The sequence below is a fragment of the Clavelina lepadiformis genome, chromosome 6, assembly GCF_947623445.1.
Source record: "Clavelina lepadiformis chromosome 6, kaClaLepa1.1, whole genome shotgun sequence".
NCBI classification, from domain to species: Eukaryota; Metazoa; Chordata; class Ascidiacea; order Aplousobranchia; family Clavelinidae; genus Clavelina; species Clavelina lepadiformis.
The window spans coordinates 19,747,411-19,772,489 of record NC_135245.1 but is presented as its reverse complement, the minus strand read 5'-3'; the positions used below and the strand labels follow the sequence as shown (position 1 = coordinate 19,772,489).

The 25,079-nt window shown below is 38.1% G+C and overlaps 2 protein-coding genes across 3 annotated transcripts; both read right to left on the bottom strand.

The window, feature by feature from the left end:
* Nucleotides 1–1,239: 1,239 nt before the first annotated feature.
* LOC143463160 (uncharacterized) lies at nt 1,240–17,174 on the bottom strand. Its single transcript, XM_076961562.1, has 6 exons — nt 16,900–17,174; nt 15,574–15,700; nt 4,465–4,651; nt 4,227–4,312; nt 3,855–3,977; nt 1,240–3,685 (listed from the first exon to the last, which is right to left on the bottom strand). The coding sequence occupies exons 1-6, from the start codon at nt 17,143–17,145 to the stop codon at nt 3,366–3,368; spliced, it is 1,089 nt and encodes a 362-aa protein (XP_076817677.1). The 5' UTR covers nt 17,146–17,174; the 3' UTR covers nt 1,240–3,365.
* A 2,004-nt stretch (nt 17,175–19,178) lies between these two features.
* On the bottom strand, nt 19,179–24,085 carry LOC143463325 (dynein regulatory complex subunit 2-like). 2 transcript variants are annotated; one of them, XM_076961786.1, is made up of 12 exons: nt 24,067–24,085; nt 23,338–23,512; nt 22,909–23,013; nt 22,640–22,787; nt 22,210–22,433; nt 21,811–22,008; nt 21,237–21,442; nt 20,897–21,023; nt 20,573–20,713; nt 20,314–20,429; nt 19,677–19,762; nt 19,179–19,346 (listed from the first exon to the last, which is right to left on the bottom strand). In XM_076961786.1, the coding sequence occupies exons 2-12, from the start codon at nt 23,482–23,484 to the stop codon at nt 19,315–19,317; spliced, it is 1,530 nt and encodes a 509-aa protein (XP_076817901.1). In that variant the 5' UTR covers nt 23,485–23,512; nt 24,067–24,085; the 3' UTR covers nt 19,179–19,314. The 2 variants fall into 2 exon arrangements, with proteins under 2 accessions (XP_076817901.1, XP_076817902.1); XM_076961787.1 differs by lacking the exons at nt 19,677–19,762; nt 24,067–24,085.
* Between the last annotated feature and the right edge of the window lie 994 nt (nt 24,086–25,079).

Here is a 25,079-nt window from a genome sequence, read left to right as displayed (position 1 = left end):
TTGATAACACTTTAACTGTCGTTTGATATTTGGAAACTTGCTCTGAATAACTTCTTGTCACTCCCTTTAGTACGTTCCCAGATTGTTTCCAGCACCTGTGCTGATAAGAAATCTTTATTGCAAATGCACGCTTCTTAACTTTATACTGATTATTTATCTACATGTCAGCTTTAACTCCATGTATCTCCCATTGTTTTCCTCGCTGCACATGTTTTCAATGCTGCGTTTTTTTTGTCGACCATTTTTACTTCCATCGCTCCACGTTTTTTAAGCGCGCACTTCCATCAGCGAGCACACGGAGAGACGCAGATGAGCTTTCTACGCTAGTCATGGTGTTTGCAACTCAATAGACATCTTATAAGCAGTGGTATTACTATGTTCTTGATTACGCGTAATATTGAGAAAGTGTACAGCACTTACAATAAACAACTTTTCGGCTGACAAGAGGTTAGAGTATTCTAACCGTACGCAACAATAGTCAGATAATTCAACAGGTAAATTAAGATACTCATAACCAATGTTCCCTCTAAGCTGCGCGCGTGCGCAAATGCGCACTGCTGACACGGTCTCCGCGCACAGAAAATCTGTGCTGCGCACAAGAAAAAAATCCAACCTGAATTGAAAATAAAATAAACGCATAATAATGGCCACGGTGCGCACGTGGCTCGTCTGATGTTGCTCACAGTGGTCCAAGGGACCGCTCAGGGAGTTAGTGTGTTTGCTCAGACTCGTGAAAAATTAGAGGGAACATTGCTCATAACTAGGGCGATTATTTTTTGACTTGTCAAAAATTGGTCAAATTTATAGCGTTAGGTCAAAAATTGTTTACAAACTGCATTGTCGTGGTATCGTAGAGGTTGCACTGTTAGTGAACTTTTCATTTTACACCTTGTAGCCTACTTTATACTTTTGTAAATGGCCCATTGTCTACTTATCGTGAATCATAAACCATTAAGTGAAATATTTAAGTTGATATGGTGTGATGCTCAACACCCCTTAAAACGTGTAAAATTTTGGTAGGTCCTAAGTCATTTTGCGGCAGCTCTTGCTTCGATTTTGCTTTAGATACTTCATGTATCTTTAGTTTAGATAAATGTATTGAACAGTTTTTGTTGTGTCTTAGTTGCAGTTTTTTTGCAGTGATTTGTAATTAGCTCATTTCCCTTTTCAGAATAGGCTAGGTCTGTGTTCAGATTTTTGCTCTTCTTTACTACAATAAATTTTAAATTTTTGTACAATAATACGTAATTTAACTACTTGAGTTCTTCATACGTACAAATTTGTCAAAAAAAAAATTTTTAATGTCAAAATTTTTAATTTTTAGGTCAAATATTTTCGTTTTTTAGGTGATAAAATAATCGCCCTACTCATAACATAAGTTAAGGCTCTGCAAATTAAAGGTCCAAGACTATCTAAAGCAAAAACGAAGCAAGAGCTGAACCTAACCAACAAACAACAGAACGAAAAACCATGAAGTTATTAGCAACGGAAACGACAAATACGCAACAAAGGATGAGTATAATAGAAAACAGTTACAACATACAGGCCTGATAAGCAAACTCATCTCTCCCGTAGTACGGCAGCCAGAGACACAAAACAAATATGAAAAGTTCAAGATGTAAAATGAAAAGTTCACTGACAGTGCGACCTCTTCGACGCCACGACAGTGCACTTTGTTAACGATTTTAACTTTGTAAATGATTTTGACATGTATTTACCTAACTTTAAAAATTTTTGACTTTTTTGGACAAGTCAAAAAATAATTGCCTACTTCTAAGGCGCACAATAAAGTAATTCTTACTTTATTGCGATACCAACACCTAATTCATCATTCAAAGCAAATTTACAAACAAGCAATAATTGAAAATTGTACAAAATTACATGATTAAAACAATTGCCTGATGATTGGTAATATTGTAATATACAGATTGTATACGCTATAAAATTCTCGTCTTTGAGCATCGAATCAGCAAAGCATAACTTTGCGTCTTGACGACTTCCTGTGTACCGTTTTAATTCGTGTTATAAAATTTCGTGCTTGCCTATATGACGAGCATTATAAAATTATTAGCTTGAATATACGCAGTTGTTAAAAGTAGGGTTGGATTATCCGGATAGCGGTTAACCGCAGGTTTTTTTTCTATCTGATATCCGGATATAAATCTGCCGGTTAACCGGTTAAAAGAGTATCGTTGCTAATGCGTTTTACACTTTTTAATAAGTTTGAACATTCTTTGTTACGTAGAGGCTGACTCACGCTGAGCGCAATTAAACCTATTTTCACACTTCTATTGTCTTATACCAGGGGTGGGCAACCTTTTTGAACCCGAGAGCCACTTTGGTTGTTAAATTTTTACTGACGAGCCAAGTCATAAGAACTTATGACGTCATAAATAGTTATATCGTTTAATTTTTCCATATCTGCATTCCTCAATCGAAAAACATCATTAAATTTGAATAATTAACAACTTGTCATGAATGCTGGCCTAAATAAGGAAAAGAAAAAGAGAGAAACGTTCATAAACGGTAGTCTTGGTAGCCTATACAATTTCTTTGAAATTTTACGATTCGACTAGAAGAGCCACAAAAAACATGCCGGAGAGCCGCAGTTTGTCCACCCCTGTCTTATACTTTTAACTACGGTACTCGTAAAATGCACGAGTGAAATTTAGTATCACGTCACAAAGAAAGCATAATGAATGATTGAATGATGCATAGTGCTTTATAAGGAGGGCGTTGCAGAAGCAGTGAACATTAAATTTGCGTGATTTTTCTCGTATTCGCTCGTACTGCGCGTGTGCGTAGATCTGCAATAAAACTGTGTAATGATTTTACAATCCATTTTTCATGCAAACCTCGTGAAATCGATTGTTTCACTTAGCAGTTATCTAACCGGTTAACCGGTTAGATAAATTCCAAATATACGGATATATCCGTTATCCGGATAGTAAAAATTATTGATATCCGAACTAACCCTAGTTAAAAGCAAAAAAGTCTACTAAGATCAATGCTGTGAAATGGACGTCTATGCTGTTGCTGCTGTGCCAATGATTTGTCTAAATGTATTTGTTCAAAGAAGCTTCAATATAATCAGTACATACAGTTGTCATTCCTGTGTAACTATTGTTGAATTTAATTTGAAGAAGTACAGTGTCAAGATAGACAACTTTGTTGTCATCTGCACAAGACAATAATTCGTTAAGGTGAACAATTAAGTCCAAGGTTGAGAAAAGCAGACAACGACCTTATGAGACTCATATATGATCATCCGCAATAAAAAATTCGACAAGCAAACATTGTAGTGAAGTGGGTCAACCTGTCAAGTTCAGGTGCCATATAGCCTACCACCATTTCATTACAGATGTTTAGTCGTGAGAATTTAAATGTTTCATTGTAAATTTCTTGTGTTTTCTCTGAACACACTTGAGGTTGTTATGATAATAAGCGTTGCCCATATTTTTGTCTAATTCACCATTTTCATTTTTAAATTTACGCGTTTCCCAGTGCTGGATCACTTTGCCATCTTTGGACGGCTGGTCTGCAAAAAATGCTTTGCATCCTTCACACCGAGAGATATTGTTCTTCATAGGGATCAGTGTAAAAGGGAATCTGAATCCACTCATTCTTTGTTTCTTCCGACTCCCAGAAGCTTGAGCTGTCAAGGTTTTCCGCTTTCCGTTGAAGACTTAATCACAGCAAACAACGTTCAACAAGAAAATCAAATTAAAACAGCATCAGGATGGCAATCAAAAAATAACATTTAAGATTTAGGTTTTGTAACAAGAAGTGTTAAAACACCTTAAGTTAAAATATTCCACTTTTACAGTTACAACAACAAAAAATGACATTGATACCATTGCTCTTCTGCATATTGTCGGAGTGGACGCTACTGCAACTTCCAGCATCAATTGCATTTGTTGGCTCAAGATTGGAAAAAAATCCCTTTATTTTGGTTTTTAATTCTTTTTGCATGTCATCTAAGTATATTAAATGAAATCACACATTAACTAATAGAAAATTTTTCTACCGGAAATTAAAGGAAAATGGTCTGCTATTGAAATATTTGTCTTTGAACTGCGACAAATTCTTTGCGACAAGACTTTGAACAAATTTAAATCAGATAAGTTCCTCAAATTACATTTATTTAACAATTAAACCCATAAAAGCTTTCAACTAAATGCAATTCAAATATCAAAAATTAAATATCACATAGATTCATTACATACTTGGAATATCTCTTAGTGGTTGAGAATGAAGCTTGTTCTTCAGCTTTGTCTGAACTTCAGAAGAAAAACCAAATCGATCATGATACCTTAAACAACACTATAACCTGAAGTCAGTTTGCGCCAAGTTTCAAAACATGATAAATAAAAAATCATGTTTACCCAAACACCATTTATGAAGAGTTTACCCACAAAGTCAATTATACAAAAAGTATCAACCATTTCGTGTTTCATCACTTACATATACAATAGTTCAAGATGCTGTTCAATTATCTTCGTGCCTTTCTCTTCAGCGTCTAATAATCTGTCATCAATTTCAAGATCTTCAGCGAATTTCTTCCAATTTATAAATCTTTTGACTTCTAAAATCCCCCTCAACCATTTTCTATATTCAGTATGAAAGCTTGAAATCTTCTTTTCAGATGAAGCTGTGTATATGCACGACGTTTATATTGTTGGTTTGATGGTGACTAAGCAAGACGTATTGGGTTTAAGGAGGCACATAAGTCAAAATATATGATTTCTCTTGTTAGAGCGATAAAAAGCTTTTTAGACCTACAAAGGAACAGAGGGTTTTTGATTATTTTCGGCCTGAAAATTTACCCTAGCAAGTCAGGCATAAATATTGGTAAAAGAAGCAATTTTTAGACCGAAATTCAACTTTTGATTTTGGATTTCTGTAACAGGAGTTTGAAATATGAGATTTTAGTCATATTATAGTAGACATGTGGCGGCCTGGGTGGCTTTTGTAATACCATTACGTCATTCTTGGAAATGTGTTTTCCAGTTAACAATTGGAGTTTTTAAACTTTCAGTTCCGCCACATCATTCTTGGAAATGTGTTTTCCAGTTACTTATTTGAGTTAATGAACTAGCTTTCATAAACACTGCAATTATCGTTGGAATATTGGGAAACTTGCTCTGAATAACTTCGTGTGAAAACTCCTTTTTGTACGTTACCAAGTCGCTTCCAAGAAACTGTTTCCAGCTTTAACCGAATGTAAATTGCATTGCAAACGCACTGTTTTTCTCGTTCACACGCTTTGAAATGTTCATGCCTTTTTTTGTCATATATTTCCGGCACATCGCACAATGTTTTATAAGCTCGAACTTCTGTGCAAGATGGCGCAGACGTAAAGTTATAGACAGATGTAATACCGTACTACGGTAGTCGTGGTGATTGCAAATCAATAGACATCTTAATAGCAGTGGTTTTGCTATACTTCTGGTTATGCGTAATATTGAGAAAGTGTACAGCACCTACAATAAAAGCCTTTTCTGGTAAACTGTATTTGTTATAAAATAATAAGAAAGTTCGGCTGTCAATAAGGTTAGAGAATTCTAACCGCACGCAACAATAGAGTCAGATATTAATGTAGTAGGTTAACTAAAGTCAATAACGTAAGATAAGATCGATAAACTCTGCATCTGCATCTGTCGGCATCAACCTCCGCATTCTAAACGACCCCAACCTCTACATTTCTGGTGACAACCCGACGTTCCGACATTTCTGATGACCCCGACGTTCTAGTGACCACCGACATTTCTGGTGACAACCCGACGTTCTAATAAACCACCGACGTTCTTGTGTCAAAAACGACGCGTTTCAATTCTCACAGCCGTTCTTCACTGGTAAGTGGATTTTTCACTTTTTACAACTAGCTGCAACCATAACAAGTAATGCATGCTCATCGGCCTGTATGTTATTAACTTAGCTCAAGCTATTCTTATTGTGCTGCATTGTGCTGCAGTTCGAGATAAAAGTTTTGTTGTAAAATATTTTTTGGTTCAATTGAGAACAATTTTTGCGGTGCGCCGCCTAAAACATTTTTTATCGGTTTTGATAAATGTCACAAACTGCGCCGACACAACGAAAAGCTACTTCGGTGACTGGCAAAGCTAAGACAGAATTCCACATGAGCACACGATCAACCGACCGTTCCAACGAGTCAATTCATAATACAACTATGTCGGACAAAAACGGAGAGGAATCCACAGATTCTCCCGATGATGGTGCTGCTGGACCGTCTGGTCTGGGTACTAGTAACCAATTACCAACAAACGCGCAACCACATAACAATACTTTGCGAAACGATTTGTTTTCACACGTTAAACTTCCTACCTTTTGGAAATTTAATCCCGAAGCGTGGATTTCTCACCTTGAACATAAATTTTCTCTTTATCAAATCACTTCTCAAACTAATCGTTACATGTTAGCGGTAGAGGCAATTCCTGCGAAAGACCTCGCGCTCCTTCGGTTACCTTCGGCGTCAGCACAGAACTGCTACGACATATTGATCAATGAAATCTTGAGAAACTTTGATAAACGTGAGGACCATTTAGATTTTTTGTTGGCAGACCTGACGCTGCACGATCAGTCCCCCAAACATTTAATGCGCGAATTAATGAGTGCGGTAGGTCAAGAGAATCTTACTCCGCCAGTTGTCAAACTAATTCGTGCTAAGTTTCTTAAAGCGTTACCACCAGACGTCGCAATTGCGTTAGCCAGCGTGGAAAACCACGATCTCCAGAACCTTGCAAGCAAGGCCCACGAAATCTTGCTGCTTAAACAACCAAAAACTTCTTCGCACAACCTTTCTCTTGCTATCACTGATACGGATGACATTGATTACCCAATGCAACCACAAATACAGCAAATTCAATTGTCTAAACCACCGCGCTATACACAATCTAACGCTAACAATGAATCTAAGAGTTCCGGGCAAAGAAATACGAATTTCACAAATCAAAATTCACCAAACCAACGCAATTCATTTAACTCAACATGGCAACAACGATCACCACGCACAAACAATGGACAGTTTCACAAATCATACAGCAACAACGGTTTTAATTGAGATAATCGCCGACAAAACGGTTCCTTTTTTCCTAATAAACGCAAATATAATTTTTCACATTCATCCCCCACATTTCAGAAACCAGACTACCAACGTAGCAGTTACCCTTGCGCGTCTGATGCTTCTAATGGCTTATGTTATTACCACGCCCGCTTCGGTAGGGATGCGCGCCGCTGTCACCCAACTTGTAGCATGTGGGAAAACCAATCCCGTCCAACAAAAAACGCGTGGCGATCGACGCAACATTAACCCCGTCAGTCCCGTCGATCGCATCAACAATAAAAAGAGGCTGCCCCTTGTTAACTGTATATGATCACGCCAATAGTATTCACTTTTATGTAGATAGCGCGGCAGCAACTTCTCTTTTGTCCGCTAGTTTAGCTGACGTATCAAACCGCAAACCGCAAACTCCGCTTTTCGCTGCTAACAGCACGCCAATTACTACGTATGGCACTACACAACTTAATGTTTCTCTTCACCCTCGTTTTTCTTATCCCTTTGAATTTGTGCTTGCGGACACACCTTTCTGCATATTGGGGTTGGACTTTCTCACTGCATACAACTTTGTTTTGGATCTTAAAGCCAAGCATCTGATCGATGTACCAAACCAACAGCAATATACGTTAGAGCCTGTTGAAAGTGATCCTGTTCACATATCCATTCTCAGCCAAATAGATCCTGTTGCAGACCTTTTACATCAATTTCCGGACTTGCAAAAACCCATGTCAGCTGTTAAACCGGTGAAGCATTCCATTGTTCACCACATCCATACCACAGGTTCTCCTGTACGTGCGCGTCCACGTCGATATAGCCCAGAAACAATGCAGATCTTGAAGAAAGAAATTGACAGCTTGCTGGAACGTGAAATTATCCGCTACAGTGATTCTCCTTATGGAAGTCCGGCTTTGCTCGTTCCTAAAGGCTCTTCTGGCAATAAATATCGTCTTGTCGTTGATTATAAATTAGTCAACAAACAAACAATCGACAGCTGTTATCCTCTTCCGTTCTTACATAGTTTTTCCGATGTTTTGTATGGTAAAACTGTCTTCTCTAAGTGCGATCTTCAAGCTGCATTTCATCAAATAAAAGTGGCTCCAGAAGACGTCCATAAAACGGCGTTTGTTTGCCCTCTTGGACAATTTGAATATACAAGACTTCCGTTCGGTTTGTCCGGCGCCCCACGGACGTTTTCCAGACTCATAGGAGAAGTGGTACGTCCCCTTCAGCACCTTGGAATCTTTGCTTACCTCGATGATATCATCATTGGAAGTAGTAACCTGTCAGAACATCTTGAACATCTTAAACTGCTTTTTCAACGTCTTGAGGAATTTGGCTTAACGCTGAATTTAGACAAAAGTGAATTCAACCGCAAGTCTCTTGACTACCTTGGCCATCACATAAATTCTGAAGGTATACGACCTACTCAAGAAAAAGTGCAGGCCATTCTTGATTACCCACAGCCACAAACCTGCAAACAGCTGAAACGTTACTTGGGAATTTATTGCTATTATTTTCGTTTTCTGAAGCATTGTTCCACAACCTTACAACCGCTTTACAAGCTGGTTCCGAACAGTCGCAGCAAGCGCGCGGCCCCTTTAACATGGAATGTCGAAGCCGAACGCGCCTTCGCCAACAGCAAACAAGCTATTGCAAATGCTAGCACATTAGCGTTTCCGAAACTCCATGCTCCAACTTATCTAACAGTAGACGCTTCATTGACCGGTATTGGAGCGACATTAGAGCAATTGCAAGGAAATCAACTTGTTCCTTTGGCCTTCTTTTCACGACAGCTGAACGCTAGTCAACGTAAATACAGTTGCTTTGACAGAGAACTGTTGGCCGCTTACAAGTCAATACGTCATTTCCGCTACTTCTTGACAGGCCGACAATTCACTTTGCGTACAGACCACCTCCCTCTGGTTTCTAGTCTCAGTAAGCTCTCTGAACATTACTCTCCAAGACAGTTCCGACAATTGTTGTTCGTTTCAGAATATACAACAACCATTGAGCACATCAAAGGCTCTGCCAATGTTGTGGCGGACCTCTTGTCAAGGTCTCAACCTTCGGCACCCAACATTAATACTCTCTCCGATCTTCCGCCTCCTTTAGAGTATGAGAAAATAGCACAAGCACAAGCCAATGATCCTGCTATTCAAAGACTACGCACCGCAACAACATCACTCAAACTGCAAGACTGCAAGCTGCCCAATAATGACTTTACTATCCTTTGTGACGTGTCCACTGACACAGAGCGTGTTCTGGTTCCTTCCTCCTTCCAACGTCAAGTCTTTCTGCACTTACATAATTTATCGCATCCTGGAAAAAAAGCCACAATTAAGCTCATCAAGGAAAGATTTATATGGATAGGGATGTGCAAGCAAATCGCTACCTGGGTTCAACAATGCCCAAACTGCCAGGAAGGAAAAATTTTCCGTCACACAAAAACCGCACCAGGGACATTCAAAATTCCCTACGGTCGATTTTCTGATGTTGCAATTGACTTGATCGGACCACTACCAACCTCCCATGGTTACAAATACATCCTTACATGTATTGACCGTTATACGCGTTTCGTTCAAGCCATACCGATCCCTGATGCCACCACGGAAACCGTCGCCGCTTACTTTGTAAATCACTGGTGTTCCTTGGTCGGTGTTCCAATCATCCTCACAAGTGATCGTGGACCATGTTTCATAAGTTCCGCTTGGGCGGAAATTATGCGCTTGCTTGGTATTCAACATAAACTGACAACCGCTTACCACCCCATGTCCAATGGAATTACAGAACGTGCAAATGCAGAAATCAAGCGCGCCATCAAGTGTTCAGACGAACCTGAACGTTGGTTTCACAAATTAGGTTTTATTGTCTTGGCTCTGCGTAATCGCTATCTTCAGGATTTGAAATGTACACCTGCTGAGTTAGCTTTTGGACACACCTTACGGCTCCCAGGTGGTTTCTTTTCTGATTCCAAGCTTGCCTCTGCAGTTCCTACATCCAGCTACCTCGGTGCCTACCGAGACTTCATCAACGACCTTCAGTTTACTCCAACGACCGCTCATACAAAATTCATGCAGTCCTACGTGCATCCGGATTTGAAACATTGTGACCGCGTTTATGTTAGATGCGATCATGTCAAACGTGCGTTAGAACGCCCTTATGCTGGTTCTTTTCCAGTATTGGAAAGATACGAAAAATATTTTGTAATTTCCCGTCATGGCAAACCGGATCGCGTCTCACTTGACCGTCTCAAACCTAGCTATACAATTGATATTGATGCTCCCTCACCATCATCCTCCTCGCATCAACAAAATTTTTCTTTGCAGACTCGACATCCTGCTCCTCAGTCAGTCTCCGCTACTTCAGCGAAACAGCAAACGACACCACCTACTGTCACTGCTCCTGATTCTATAAAGCCGCCTGAAGTTGTAAAGACTTCTCGGACTGGTCGCAAAATCATTCCACCGAAACGTTTCTCTGACTGAAAACACAACATGTTCGTTTGTCTGCTGCTTACGTGTTTCTTTTTGTTCACATCCGCCGCTCAGACGAATCTTCATCCGGACACACAGAAATTTCTGTTATGTCAGCGTTCGCATTCTCTTGGGTTATATACCTTTGATGACGACATACATTGTCAAACGCAGACACCCTTCTCCATACACAACTGCTCTGCTACCGTGTTTGCTCCAGATCTGCATCTCCAGAAGATTCCGGCAACAGTTTGCACTTCACAGATTACTTCATGGAGCACAACTTACTTCTTTTTTGGGAGTTATCAAAAATCGGCCAACACCTTTGACGCACACCCACCGTACAACCCAGAATGTTCGTCGTGGAATGAAACCAAAGTTTCATCACATGGCCCACTGATCCTGTCTAATCCTGCGGCGTACTCAACACGCAATGCAGTCCATTATAAGTTTGTCTGGCCGACTTCAGCTTCTGGAACAGTAACCAACGACTTCTTGTTTCACACTACAATTTACTACGATTACGTCACGGACACGATGACGTCGTCTCTTGGATCTCTTGCATCGTGCTCAATCGAGCGTGGATACTGCTTAACGGGCAATCGTATGTTTATATGGCGAGTACCTTCGCATATAAACTGCCCACCAACCAAGCCTCTTGGGACTCACAAGATGCTCCTCCATTACAACTCTACGTCCTTATATAGAGTTTCCTTACCTGATCTCGGGATCTCGGTACATCACTGGAGGAAATGCTCCTCTCGTGCGAAAACCTGCTATGGCGATCATATTCACTGCGACAACAACAACTTTATCTTTCGCTACCAACAATGTACAGAGCTCGACAGACTCGCTCTTTTTCGTCCTAACCGGCTAAGGCGTGGACCTTCTCACACGCAATACTCTCAATTCGAGCGACTTTTTGCAACCTTCGACACACAACAGGACGACCTTATTTCAGAAGTTCTCACTACCTTCAACGAAGAGAACAAGTTCCTACATTGCCAACTCACGAAGCTAATTGGCACACTCTACAAAGCAATTGGGAAGATCTTCCCTACTGAGATACTCACTACTACTCTTGGACATCAAACCATGGGTTCCAGCCTTGGAGATTTTATGTCCAGAGCAGCATGTCACTCTATCAACGGTACCGTCTTACCGTCACTTGCGTACCGAAACGCATTCAGCCAACGTCCTCTCATCAAATATCGCGATCAAAACGGCCACAGTCAATACGGCCAACTCATTTCAGACAACATTGTCCTACCGGGAGTACACCTGCTGGAATCGTATCGACCAGCAAGAAGTTTTGTCTTCCGAGTTCTGGGACACACTGTCCTTTATCACAACTATACTCTATCGCACGAACATGTGCAGGTGCACCAACTCAACTTACCTTTGTCGCCTATACACGTCAACTACAAGGCACCCGACTACGAGAAAATTCTCAACGAGCTACCTGACTCTGACTCGTTTACTGATCTTCAATCGCTGCTCAGCTCTATGTCTGAAGCCAACCTTCTCAAAGAACAAATGCGACATGTCATGACAAGCCTTACTACTACCGATGAAACCATGATCAACGGATCCTACGTCGCAGACACATTCGCACACGCCGCGAAACAAACGTTACTCCTTGCTCTGTCGCAGATTACGAATCCATTTCTCTCAGCCCTTATATTCATCCTGCAACTCCTTGCCATGATGTGGGCCCTCTTCCATACCATCGGGTTTATCCGATCAGCTCCGCACCATTTGCAGTATGCCAGATCCCTTGTATCCCGTGTCCGCGCTTGGCGCCACCAACAGCAGGCGCCAGTTGCAAGTCCACAGCTACCACGACCGTTGCCCTTGCCTCGGCGTTCTCGTGATGAACCGTCTCCGTCTGGATCTTCGGATGACGCACCACCCGCTTCATCTTCTCGTGATGATTTCGCAAACACCCACACACTTTAAGTTTCACTATGTGTATCACCTTGCTTTTCAATACCGTTAATGTCTTGTGCATGTACCTTTTTGCCGTTTTCCCTTGTCGCCGCTTTCAATTTTGTAACTGTTTTGCTTCGTTGCATGCTTAGTAGCTTATTCCTGTGCTTGTATCGTTTTCAATGGTCCAGCCTTCTTGCATGTTCACTATTCCCGCGCATGAGTTTAGCTGTCTCAACCCATCTCATTAGGAGATTCAGTTTGCCTAAACCGCCTTCAACCCCTCCAGTTTCTTCGCAGACTTTGCCATTGCTACCAAAACAACTTCGAAATGTCTATGGTTCCTGGTTGCTCCGCTGACGTTCATATTGACGATATCACTTCAATTACTGCGGCTGGGTCGTTGCCATCGGTGATTTTGTCGACCTCACACTTCCCGACTCCCCCGATTCACCAGTTCAACTTTCATCTCCCGTTCCACACGGACGAATCGTCAGACCTGGGGAACAGGGCTCGCTTGCCCCCCTGCCCAAACGCGCTGTTCTGGCAGGCTTACAACAAACGGTGCTCCGACCGATATACAGACAATATCGGGTGTGGGGACCAGACATTACAGTGCCAATCCTGGCTCTTCCGGCACAACCAACCAATTCGGCTGATGATCTGTTCCTTTGGTTCCAGCGGATGGAGGAGATCTTCAAGCTGGTTCCACAACTTGAATTTGTGACGAAAATATTTTCCATGATAGCAGCCACACCTGCTATCCATTCTGTCAACTTGCTGGAGACGCTTAACGACAAAGCAGGCAGAATTTCAGATAAACTTCTGCTATACGACCAGTTCAAACTATATTTGCATACCCTGTTGCTCTCGGAGGTACCCTCTGTTATGTAGTTATTTTACCATCTGTAAGAGTTCATTCATTTGTATATAACTTCATTTTGTTGTTTGTGCTTGCTCGCCATTGCCATCTTCAGTATGTTACATTTTACTTGTTATCTTTTTCCTTCCGTAGCGGGGGAGGAATGTGGCGGCCTGGGTGGCTTTTGTAATACCATTACGTCATTCTTGGAAATGTGTTTTCCAGTTAACAATTGGAGTTTTTAAACTTTCAGTTCCGCCACATCATTCTTGGAAATGTGTTTTCCAGTTACTTATTTGAGTTAATGAACTAGCTTTCATAAACACTGCAATTATCGTTGGAATATTGGGAAACTTGCTCTGAATAACTTCGTGTGAAAACTCCTTTTTGTACGTTACCAAGTCGCTTCCAAGAAACTGTTTCCAGCTTTAACCGAATGTAAATTGCATTGCAAACGCACTGTTTTTCTCGTTCACACGCTTTGAAATGTTCATGCCTTTTTTTGTCATATATTTCCGGCACATCGCACAATGTTTTATAAGCTCGAACTTCTGTGCAAGATGGCGCAGACGTAAAGTTATAGACAGATGTAATACCGTACTACGGTAGTCGTGGTGATTGCAAATCAATAGACATCTTAATAGCAGTGGTTTTGCTATACTTCTGGTTATGCGTAATATTGAGAAAGTGTACAGCACCTACAATAAAAGCCTTTTCTGGTAAACTGTATTTGTTATAAAATAATAAGAAAGTTCGGCTGTCAATAAGGTTAGAGAATTCTAACCGCACGCAACAATAGAGTCAGATATTAATGTAGTAGGTTAACTAAAGTCAATAACGTAAGATAAGATCGATAAACTCTGCATCTGCATCTGTCGGCATCAACCTCCGCATTCTAAACGACCCCAACCTCTACAGACATAGTGCCTCAAATTAGCTTATTCCATACATGCAAAACTTAAAAAAGCCCACGCAGTGTTTTTGGAGTACTCCTTTTTCGATAATTTTACTTCATAAACAAAATACATTAAAAGCTTCTTTAAAATTCAGTAGAATTACACTATTGTTGTAAAATTGCAATTTGCTTTTCTGCACAATTTATCAGAAATAACAAGCAAAACATTTGGATTTAAGTAAGAAAGTTTAAACACAGTTAAAAATATGGCAGTGTTTCCCAAACTTTTTTGTCCGTGGAACCCTACAAGGTTATTTAAGTTGACAAAGAACACCCAATACACCAGAAACTCAATAAACATAAACGTTTTTTCACCTAAATTGTCATTATTTAGGTTTCGTATAGTAAAGAAAATTAAGCACAATAAAGTACTAATTTCTTCATTTCCTAAATTCAGTCATCATTCCATCATATTTATACAATACAGTTTAGTGAAATAAGTTTATATATTAACAGGGAGCCAAGCCTGATTGGCACAAACACAATATGTAAAAATTATGTAGTAGTTTCACTTAAGTATGCACTCGTCTCCAACTAAATACCTTACCAGTAGGCTACTATATCTGTTTGTTCATTTTGCTGTGATAGCTAAGTGCTAGGCCACTAACAGGAAGACCTAGTGTAACTTTTGCTTACTCAAACAGAACCGGTAGGCCTGACGGCTCTCTTTGCATACTGCGCGGATAACGTAAATTTCGTACTTTTCTAATGCGCAGTTAACCAATTTCTTTATCAGTTTCGGAACAAATTTGTGGGGTTACGACTTAGTCTACTCCTGGTATATTTTTATAACGGTTAAGTATTTTGCCGTATTTCCTCAAATGGTCAATTTCCAGTTGAGTAGCATCAGAAAAAACTAAACAAAAGTACAAAACCATAGTGGCAAATACAATATGCGCGGCCAAGACGCACACTGGTCTGTGCGACTGGGATTTCAATCTGGTTGTGCGTGCATCTGGAAATTTGACAAAAAATGCAGTCTGGCCCGACTGGCCGGCAGGTTCGACTATCGTAACTTACATGACGACGACATAGTCAAGAGGGGCTGGGGGACAGTTGCCTACAGCAAAGATCTTCTCTCCGCCGAGATATATTAGTGCTCTTTATTAAAATTTGTGTAGGCTTTTTCACAACATTGCTGTATTAAATTGCGATTTTTAACTGTCTTTTATGGAACTCTTAAAAATGTTTTGTGGAAACCACTTTGGAAAACTCTGAACTAAAGGACAGAAGAACAATCAAAGCAATAGGTGAAGGCTGAAAAGCTTCAACATACTTTTATATTGCTGAAACCAGCGCTCCATAATTCCAGTAAGCTTTGCCTTCTTCAACAGGGAAATCATGTTTTTTATAGTTCCTTTTTCAGCTGAGTTTTCCAACCATTTACGGAAAATCGCTCGTATCTTAATCAAAAACAAACTTTATAAACTATATACTATATATATATATAGTGTATAAACTTTAATTCAAATAATAATAACTGAATCGTATTTTATTCAAATTACTTTGTGAAAGCTGATGTAATCTGATAACACATTAAAGTTATTTATAATGTAATCAAGATATATTTATTTGGTTAATGCTAAATTATATTGAGTAGGCTAATATGGAACACTTTCAGTTTTGAATATTTTAATATTTTAAACAGTAATAAAATAATTGAAATGGTTTTGTTAATAAATGATATATAGATATATAAGGTTTTTTATACATATACATTAATGCTTGTACACAGTGTGCTGTGTGTTTGCACAGTGCACTTATTATTCTGTACTACACACATGAAGTGCACACAAGTATACTTCATTACCTCTATAAGGTACTTAAAGACAGGTGCGCTACTAGCTTGAAAGTGAAGATGATTAAGTTACGGTGTTTACTGTTCTAAGCCAATGACACTAATAAAAGTTGGGTGGGCAGTTCCTTTCTACCAACTACCTTTTGACTATCTATATTTTCACCTGTATTGTTTCACCTTGAGCTTAAATCGTCCATGCCTCTTGAGATTCAAACCAGCACTTATGAACTATCATAGACTTAGATACCAGGCCATACGATAATCATAAAGTAAGTTTGGGTGGATAACTAACTTACGTCGCATATTTAACATCTTATGTGACCAAACAAACCCTTCACATGAAAACTTTGTTTGTGCGCTGGTGGTTAGTATTCCCATAAATAACATTCATATATATACTTTGCATTTTCAGTAGAAATGAAAGTTTGTTAAGTGAACAAAAAAAACTCACAAGCATTCACTCCGTGTTATCTAATGTTTAAGTTATCCAAAATTGTTACAATCAATATTCTGTCTACACACCAGAAGCTCAGTTATTGGTACATTTAAAATTTTGAGTTACAAAGACCGGAGTTAACAAGATTTTGCTTTATGAATGCTGTGATCTAAAAGCCTTAAAAAAAACAAATGAACTTGCTATTGTGGTTAAGAAACACAAAGAGATACTTTCAGTTTACAATACTTATTTAGAATCTTATTATTTTCTTACTATTTTATCTTTTATTATTACTTTTTATCTTACTATTTTTATTATTATTATATTTATCTTATATTTATAATCTTATTTAATACTCATTAACCTACCTTATCTGATCTTGTTCGGTTATCTTGTTGAATGTTTTCAGTATCTGCTAATGGAAGCTGTAAAAAATCCTCTGCAAACTGTTTCCATTCCATAATATGACAAAACTCAAATGCACGTGCTACAAGGCGCATATCAGTTTCATTTAATCTTTGATCCATACGCTCTTCAAAGTTATCTGGCAACTTGGTCAGCAAACTGTTATCATCATCAACAAGCGCCAATTGACTTTCTTGATTCAAGGCCATTTTAACAGCCTAAGTTATCCCTTGGTCACCAAGCTACAAATGAGAGAATGAAATGGTTTTACTGGTAAGTAAAACTTTGACAATCAACCTAAACTACATCATACGGGCCAAAGAAAAAAACTCAATGATACAGTGATTAGAAAATCAGATTGTGGTATATGCATTTAGTGATCCCAGTTTGAAGCAAAGAGGAGCTACATGAGTTATGGTACAGGTATCATAATCTTTATCGTCAGACTGAGGAAAGTCTTTGCAAGTCTTAAACTCAACGATGGTTCCTCATCGCTTGAGCCTCAGTTACCAAGCTAGCCTTTGTGCAAGTTCCGATTTTCACGCATTTTTTATTTTAGTTTCTTTAAATAGCATTACCCGAATTTGGAACTGTCCACCAGATGCACTGAACAAAAGCAAGGGTTGTTAGTACCTTGTTAAAGGATATTTTAACGGTAGAATGGTGAAAATCGAACCCAGCTCTAATTTATACGAGCCAAGGCACTATACACTATCCACTCCACCGCTGAGCTGAATAAATGATTTGACTGATGATATTTCCTTGGTGAAATAGCAAGTGTGTTACTCTCGCTTAAGCTTTTGTTTTATGCATATGCAATCAACTTTTTATGTGATTCTCTCTAGAATTTGGGACTGTGCAGACTTGCATGGCCACAAGAATTTTCACTGCCCCACACCAAGCGACTATTGGCATTGTCAAACTTTTAGTATTTCATTACGAAGTAACGATTTTTTCAGCGTCTGTTTACCGAAGTTGAAAAATAGCGCTACGGTTACTGGCAGATTTTCACTGATAGCTTTATCACTCTCACTTTTGCGTGAGGGAAAAAGATAGTTTTGTGGCATATAGGCTCATACTGGAGGTTGGGGACTTGAATCCTGCCATTGCTCGTCATTTTTTGAATTAATTTTAAGGTATTGTAGTTATGTTAGTTTGGGGACTAGTTTCATATTAATTTGGAATTAAGAAAAAAGTACGTATCATTTTAAATTAAAAATCAGCCTATCATTCCTTTAACAACCTAGCACAGTAATTTAGTCAAGAAAAGCAAGAGTTTAGGTCTGAAGGGATTATTTTTAGATTCATTTACATTTTGGAACAATTATTTATATATATTTTGGTATTGACTGTGGGGAACAAAGATATTAGTAGGCTACTAACTTTGTTGTTGCAAAAACATAACAAGAAATAAGTTCACAAACAATCAACGAGTGGGAAATAAGCAGCAAAACCGGGAAGTTTAACACATGCAAGGGGTTAGCTATCGGCCTGCAGTGGTGCTAGCCTATAACGTTGGAAGATGAGCACAGCCAATCAGCCACCAAAGTCAATAAATGCCTAGGCTACCGTTGACAAGACATTAGCACCATATGTCATTTGAAGTTGAAAGTAAGCCTAACATATCTTTCAATTCACAAACAACCCTAATTGTAGTTTACCGTATTGATATTTTCCTACTTCGGTAACCGACACCTCCAGCAGGCGGTAACTGGTGAAATAGATGCTGTTATGATGTGATTTATATCAGTGCCAAATAAACTTTTTTCTCTATTATAATATCTAAATTGGGTGAACAAAAACTTGTGACAAATAGCTTCGAACGCGTGTTATTTTACAGTGAAATCATGACAGCCAAATGGAAATGTTCTAACCCTATTGTTGTTTACTGTGTAATGCTGTAACTGCGTTGCTTATTACTGTGTAGAAATCTGGAAGTTGTATTTCGTTTATTTTGGCGCGTCAAGTTTGCCTGACACAGACATCTTAAACGCTTTTGTGGTAAAGCCTTTTTATCACCTGTTGGAGAAAACGGTTATTCACGATTGATTTTGAATTGACCAGAGTTGAGTTGACCGACCACCTGATTTTACATGTAGTGCGGATGGCTAAATTACATTTGACTCACACGAAGAAAACTTGTCATCACTTAATATTCTAAAGGTGTTCACTATTCTACAGCTTTAATATTCTTTGTCAAATAACTTACGTCATGCTTTGAGACAATAGGAAAGTGCTTCTTTTTACGTCATATATTCCAGGTTTATTTACATAAAAATCATTTTACAGTGATATAGAAAAAGCAGTAGCAAAAATTAAGAATCACACAGTGTGCTTGACAATATGGGCGGCTTCAACCACGGTTTGAGCCGGCCTTCTTACCCTTGGATCCAATACTGGGACTGCGAGTCTATAAAAATATTAGAAGTAAGTTAAAATTAGAAACAAATATGCAGTTACTTGTAGTTTCATTGCAACAGTAGAAACTTTTAACATTAAAGCACATAGAAGTGGTTTTACAGAACATCAACTCACAAGGCTACTACATACAAAAGATGGGATTGAAATACGCACATCACATTATAGCGATGACAACTTTGAAAAGTATCGTAAGTACCATCCAAGTCATAAAACGGTTAAAATTAGAGACCAAAAATAAATGCAACCTTCAAACATGGTTATCACAAGCAACACAAGAAAGCAGAAAATCTTTCCACAAACAGCAATTCAAGATAAATACCCTGAACACCAGCTTTGGTGCCTTCTTTTAGCAGAAGTAACTTATTTGGTTGATGAACACGGGCGTCCATTACAGGAATAGAAAATCTGAATCAGTCAAATTGTAAAAAAACAGGACTTTTTATGAATTACAATGAACTGATACATGGGTACGTGCAATTTTCAGATAATGCACCACCTTAAGTTATTGCTTATCGCTTATGTGTCAAATAAAGACAGTTATTGCAACGTTCCTACAGTAATTTATATACAAAGACAAATTTAAGTTGTCACACTGTTTCTGGGGGTTTGATGGAAATACAGAGAAAGCTTCATCGAAAAAGCTCACCAAGTTAAGATAACTCAAAATTCCGTACAATTCAGTATGGTTTCAAAAAAATGTCTGTTAAAAATCATGTAAACAACTTATATCAACTCGGTTGGTTGACTCCAGTGTTTTTGTTCGCCCTAAGGTCATGAACTGTAAACAATTTTGAAATCAGCCTCGATTGAGCAAATACTTTTCACCAACTTCAAATAACTCCAACTCATAATTAACTGATGGAGCTGAGTTGTTGAGCTTCTTAAGCACTTTAAAACTAAGTAAAATATTGCAAGACTTTAAGCTAAAGAAAGAAATATTTCACGGATATACTGACTTGACGTTAGTCTTGTGATTGACCACAAACAAGGGATTATTTTGGCTCAAGATTTCATCGTTAACGGAAATTCCATCAAGATATTGCTTCAGTACACTGCGCAACTGTTGGTTCTCCTGAGGAAAAAAAGCTATTTTAATGCTATCATGACGAATGTAATAATATGTCTTTACAGTCATCCTGTTAAGTAGAAACCTTATTCTCTTTATCTGTAGTTACTGGTTCAATTCTTCGATTAAACACTAAAACTAAACTTCACCTGATTTAGAGTCTGTTTTTCTTTGTCAAGTGCAAGCTTATCGAGCAAAACTTTGTTGTAACGCTTCCAGAAATTCTCCAGCGAAATGTACTCGTGCATTACAGCAGCAAGTGGTTCACTGGGTGACTCATAAACAGCTGCCTGTACAATAACAATAAACTATTTGTAAAATTTTTCAATTCCTAACGTTAAATAAAAGTAAGAAGCTGCAGTTGCAAATAGACTTTTTTAAGTGTCTGCCGCAAACAAATATTTGTAAATGACAAAACATTGTTGTCAGTGATAAACTACAATATGATGTCTTAAGTGAGATTATTACATCACCTCAACATCTTCCTGTTCCTCCTGGGAAAGAGAAGATGCGTAAAAAGGAAGAACTTTTTCTTCCTCAGTTTCCAACTTGCGGCACATTTCGGCAAGTCGTAAGATGGATTCTCCGTTGCCAAGGACACTAAAGAAAGTGAAGAATCATCTTTGTAATTAACTCAACTGGATGGGACATTTGGAAATTACTTACAAAGTTGTAACCTGAATTGCTTAATATTCTCATTTGAAATGTACAAACACATAAGTCATTAAATCCATTTTACAACAATATGATAAGGTGAATGATAAATTATGTTCAGGTTGTTTAAGCAAGTAACAGATTGCACACTGTTCGTACGTCTTCAGTTTCTTTATGGCCGCGTTGCTTTGTAATGTCAGTGTCGTGAGATGTGATCGTTCCCGTTCCCTGGCAAGATTCATCTCGGACTTAAGTTGCTGGAAATGTTTCTGGACGTGTTCCCGCTCGTCGCGGAGTTGACGGTTTCGTTCCTCGCATTCTCGAGAGTTCTGCTGCATTTTGCCACGAAGCATGGTGATTGTGTCCTTCGAAAAAATATGAAAATAAAATCGGAAACCATAAACCTTTTCAGTTTGCAAGAGAGCAAAATACACCGCTGGCTGTCATTCACAGCCTCGAATATTGTCATTGTAACATGTTTGTTAAGAAAAAATAATCTAAAATCACGATTTAAAGTACAATTTAGTATGAAAATATAATTTGCATGTGAGGGTAGCTAATATTTATACGAAATATAACAACAGATTCCTTTTTAAACATTGGCTGCGATGATTACAATTCAGTCATATTCAAATATTGATTATTTAACTTAATATTTTACAGCGTAGAAATACAAAAATTATTTCAGTTATGAGAATGGTTTCTTATTTGAAAGAGAAAGCATTTTATCCACCTGTATCTTCTGGAGTTTCTTCATCTGAAATTCAATTTCTCGTGCACTCTTTTCATCTTTTGATTTCAGGTTTTCGAAAGCAATCTTTCTTTCCTCCGTGGTCTCGTTATAATTTTTCAACGCAGATTGAAATTGCTTCCACAGTGACTCAACGGCGCCTTCAAGTTGAATCCTGAGAGCATGTTTCTCTTCTAAATTCTGCAAATTGTTATATAACTGTTTTCTATAGTACAACAAGTACAAGGCAATTGGATTCACCACGACAATATATTCCAAAAACTCATGGCATAACGTACAGAGCTTTTACCTTAAATAGATAAACAAAGCAACTGTTAAAATCTGTATGTTACACTGGACAATGAAGTCCTAGCATTTAAGATAACAGCGTCTTCAACATGCCTTGTTTTTAATCTCGTCTCTCATGCTCTGGAACTCTTGTCTGGCATCGGACTCTTTCTCCTGATGATTCTGCTCCATCGCAAACATGATGTCCTGGAGGCGCTGGAGTTCGTGCCTGTGGCATTGATTGATCAACTCTCTTTCTTCTTCGAACTCGCTTCGAACCGTCTTTAACTCGGAATGGTATTCACCTTGCAGAGTGCCGAGTCTCCTACGGTGATGGTCTGAATAAAAATTGATTAATTTAAACAAGCAATTTATCAATTGAACTGCTCTCCTGTAATTACCATTTGTCTCTTTGTAGATTTATTTCAGTTATGAAATGATTTAAATGCTGGTATTAATTTGCAAATTAGTACAAGTACTAACATTAGTCACTAGTTCACTATTTAACTACTAATTAGTCACTAGTTAATCGTTCTTTACTCACCAATCAGATCATCGACATTGCTTAGATGACTCCTCAGAGCCATGTTGTATTGCACCTCCGCTTCTTCTATGTCCTTAGCCAGAGCTTTTATGACGCTGTCCTTCCTATCCACGACTCTCTCGAAGGTTTGACTCAGAATCTCTATATCCTGAAAAACATGGCCACCACATCAGCTTGCAAGTTACAGAAATGCAAGAAACCCAGCTGTGATCAGCTCAATCATAACAACCTATTGCAATTGACTATGAAATTTTTTTTATAATATTTACCTTCAGTAATTCTTTTGATTTTGACTCTCTCATAATCTGCCTCCATTGTTGGTTTATTTTGTTTAAATTGACTTTTGAACTTTTCTCTTCTTTGGATAATTTGTCCTGGGAGAAAATACAAAGATCAAAGATAGACTTTTTCAACCTTATCAGAAGCACTGGACGGCTCTGATATTTGGGAAAAGTTTGTTATAAGTTTGAAAAAAAATGATTAACTGGAATAGTCTATTTGCCTTAGCACTTATAAACAGCAGTTATTTACATAAATACCTTCGTAAATCAAAGTAAACACATCACAACATGGTCAAAACAGAGTATGCTGTACGAAAGTAGGTGATTCTTAACCCAAAGTAATTAGAAATTACTTAACAACAAAATATGCGAAACGTTGATTTATTAAAGAATTCAATCACCAGTTGAATTATTTACTTTAAGAAATTGCATCAACATGTCTTCCTTTTTCTTTCTCATTTCTTCTTCAGCGAGAGCTTTTTGCTCTAAATAAAGAATTCTTTCTTCTTCGCTCATCTTGGCAAGTTTTCCTCCTTTCTTTCCAGACTTCTTTTTCTTCGCCATTTTGTTTTTATTATTTTATTCCCTAAATCTATATCATATATATAAAATATATAAAAAGATATCTATATCACAGTCTGCATTGATGCAAATACACAAGACTGTTTATTAGCAATGCTAAATAACTTAACTAAATTAAATATTTAAACAAAACCGCAGTTAGAGCAATGATCAGTTTGCTAATTAACTTCTAGTTCTAAAAATTAAATTCATGTTAATTAATTCTTGCCAAGATATGATAACAAATTAAACCAGAAAAAATTGCACAGCGTGGTCTGACAAACTTCATCAGAGTCTGCTGTCTCAAATTACAATTTAACTAAATATGAAAAATACCAATCACACAGAACATGAAATCCAGCTAAACTATTTATAAAATTAACTAAAATATTTAAAGAATTAACAAATTCTTTCATACACTTATTGGTCCAGAAATATAATTACCTGAGATAGCTACACTTAGATTAGACCACTCACCATTAGTAAATACATAAAGTAATTATGTAAAAGCATCCTGTGATTGTGCACTTGCATACTAGCCTAGACCCTAATTTGTTAATTTGCACAAGTATAGGCCTACCGTACCTCAGCAACTTTGACAAACACAAGCCAACCGTAGCATCTAATGATAATTGCTTTCTCAAACTTTTCTACTTCACAACTGTATGCTCTGTAAGCATAAAATTTCTAGTTTTTGCATTCAACAGAATACGTCTAGGCTAGTTCTCTCTACATGGAGAATCTAGCAAAACTTTGTGAAGTTGTCATAACTACACTCTTTGTGGTAAAATCATAAACATCACATAAAACTTTTTTCAATTTGCAAACCAGGTTGATTGGATATTTCTGAAAAACTGAACTGAAATTAGAAACCAAACGAAAAAGATCAAACCTGGACTTTCAAACAGGAAGAAGCAAAATCCCAAACCCGAATTAACCCTTTCACGGCCGTCGTAGTGAATAAATGACATTGCGCAATATATTAAACCAGAAATGGGAAATGAGAAAACCAGAATGGGTATTTGTTAAGCTGTTTCTGGTCCGCAATTGATAGGGACAAATTGAAGTTATTGTTAACGGCATTCAGCAATAGAAGCAAACCGTATATACAAGCTTTTATCCGTGGAAACCAACGATGAAGGTGACAACAATGGCATCCAATGCAATCTCAAACGGAAGACAAAATCGATAAAGTAAACTTTACAAAATCTGCATAGGTAATGAACTTTTGCCCAATGCATCCCGACACCTGAAGTTTCATTGCTGAATTGAAGGCCATGCCCATGACGTGTTTGCTTTAGAACATTTCGGTTAATACCGTTGTAACAAGTAAGCACATTAACATAATCAACTTGACTTGAGAAGAAATATGTTATAAATTGGAAGAATTCAGAAGGGGTCACTAACCTGTCTAAATAAATACACAAGATTTTCAACACAAAGTCAACGAGCTGTTACCTGTAAACCAGGACATAAACATTCCTGCATATTAGCTTGCAACGAGATCTAGGCTAAGAATGCCTACTTTGAGTCTCTAAAATGTTCAGAAAATTCATGGAAAATCACAAAATTTTCAATTTCCCACCAACTTGAAGCCT

Coding starts and splice junctions, on each gene's coding strand:
- LOC143463325 (XM_076961786.1), bottom strand. CDS start 23,484: ATGGCGAAGAAAAAGAAGTCTGGAAAGAAAGGAGGAAAACTTGCCAAG. Junction 22,009..22,209: donor GAGACGAGATTAAAAACAAG/GCATGTTGAAGA, acceptor AACAATTTGCAG/AATTTAGAAGAGAAACATGC. Junction 20,714..20,896: donor AGGAACAGGAAGATGTTGAG/GTGATGTAATAA, acceptor GTTATTGTACAG/GCAGCTGTTTATGAGTCACC.
- LOC143463160 (XM_076961562.1), bottom strand. CDS start 17,145: ATGGCCTTGAATCAAGAAAGTCAATTGGCGCTTGTTGATGATGATAAC. Junction 4,652..15,573: donor CTGGTTTCAGCAATATAAAA/GTATGTTGAAGC, acceptor GCATATACACAG/CTTCATCTGAAAAGAAGATT. Junction 4,313..4,464: donor CATCTTGAACTATTGTATAT/GTAAGTGATGAA, acceptor GTGTTGTTTAAG/GTATCATGATCGATTTGGTT.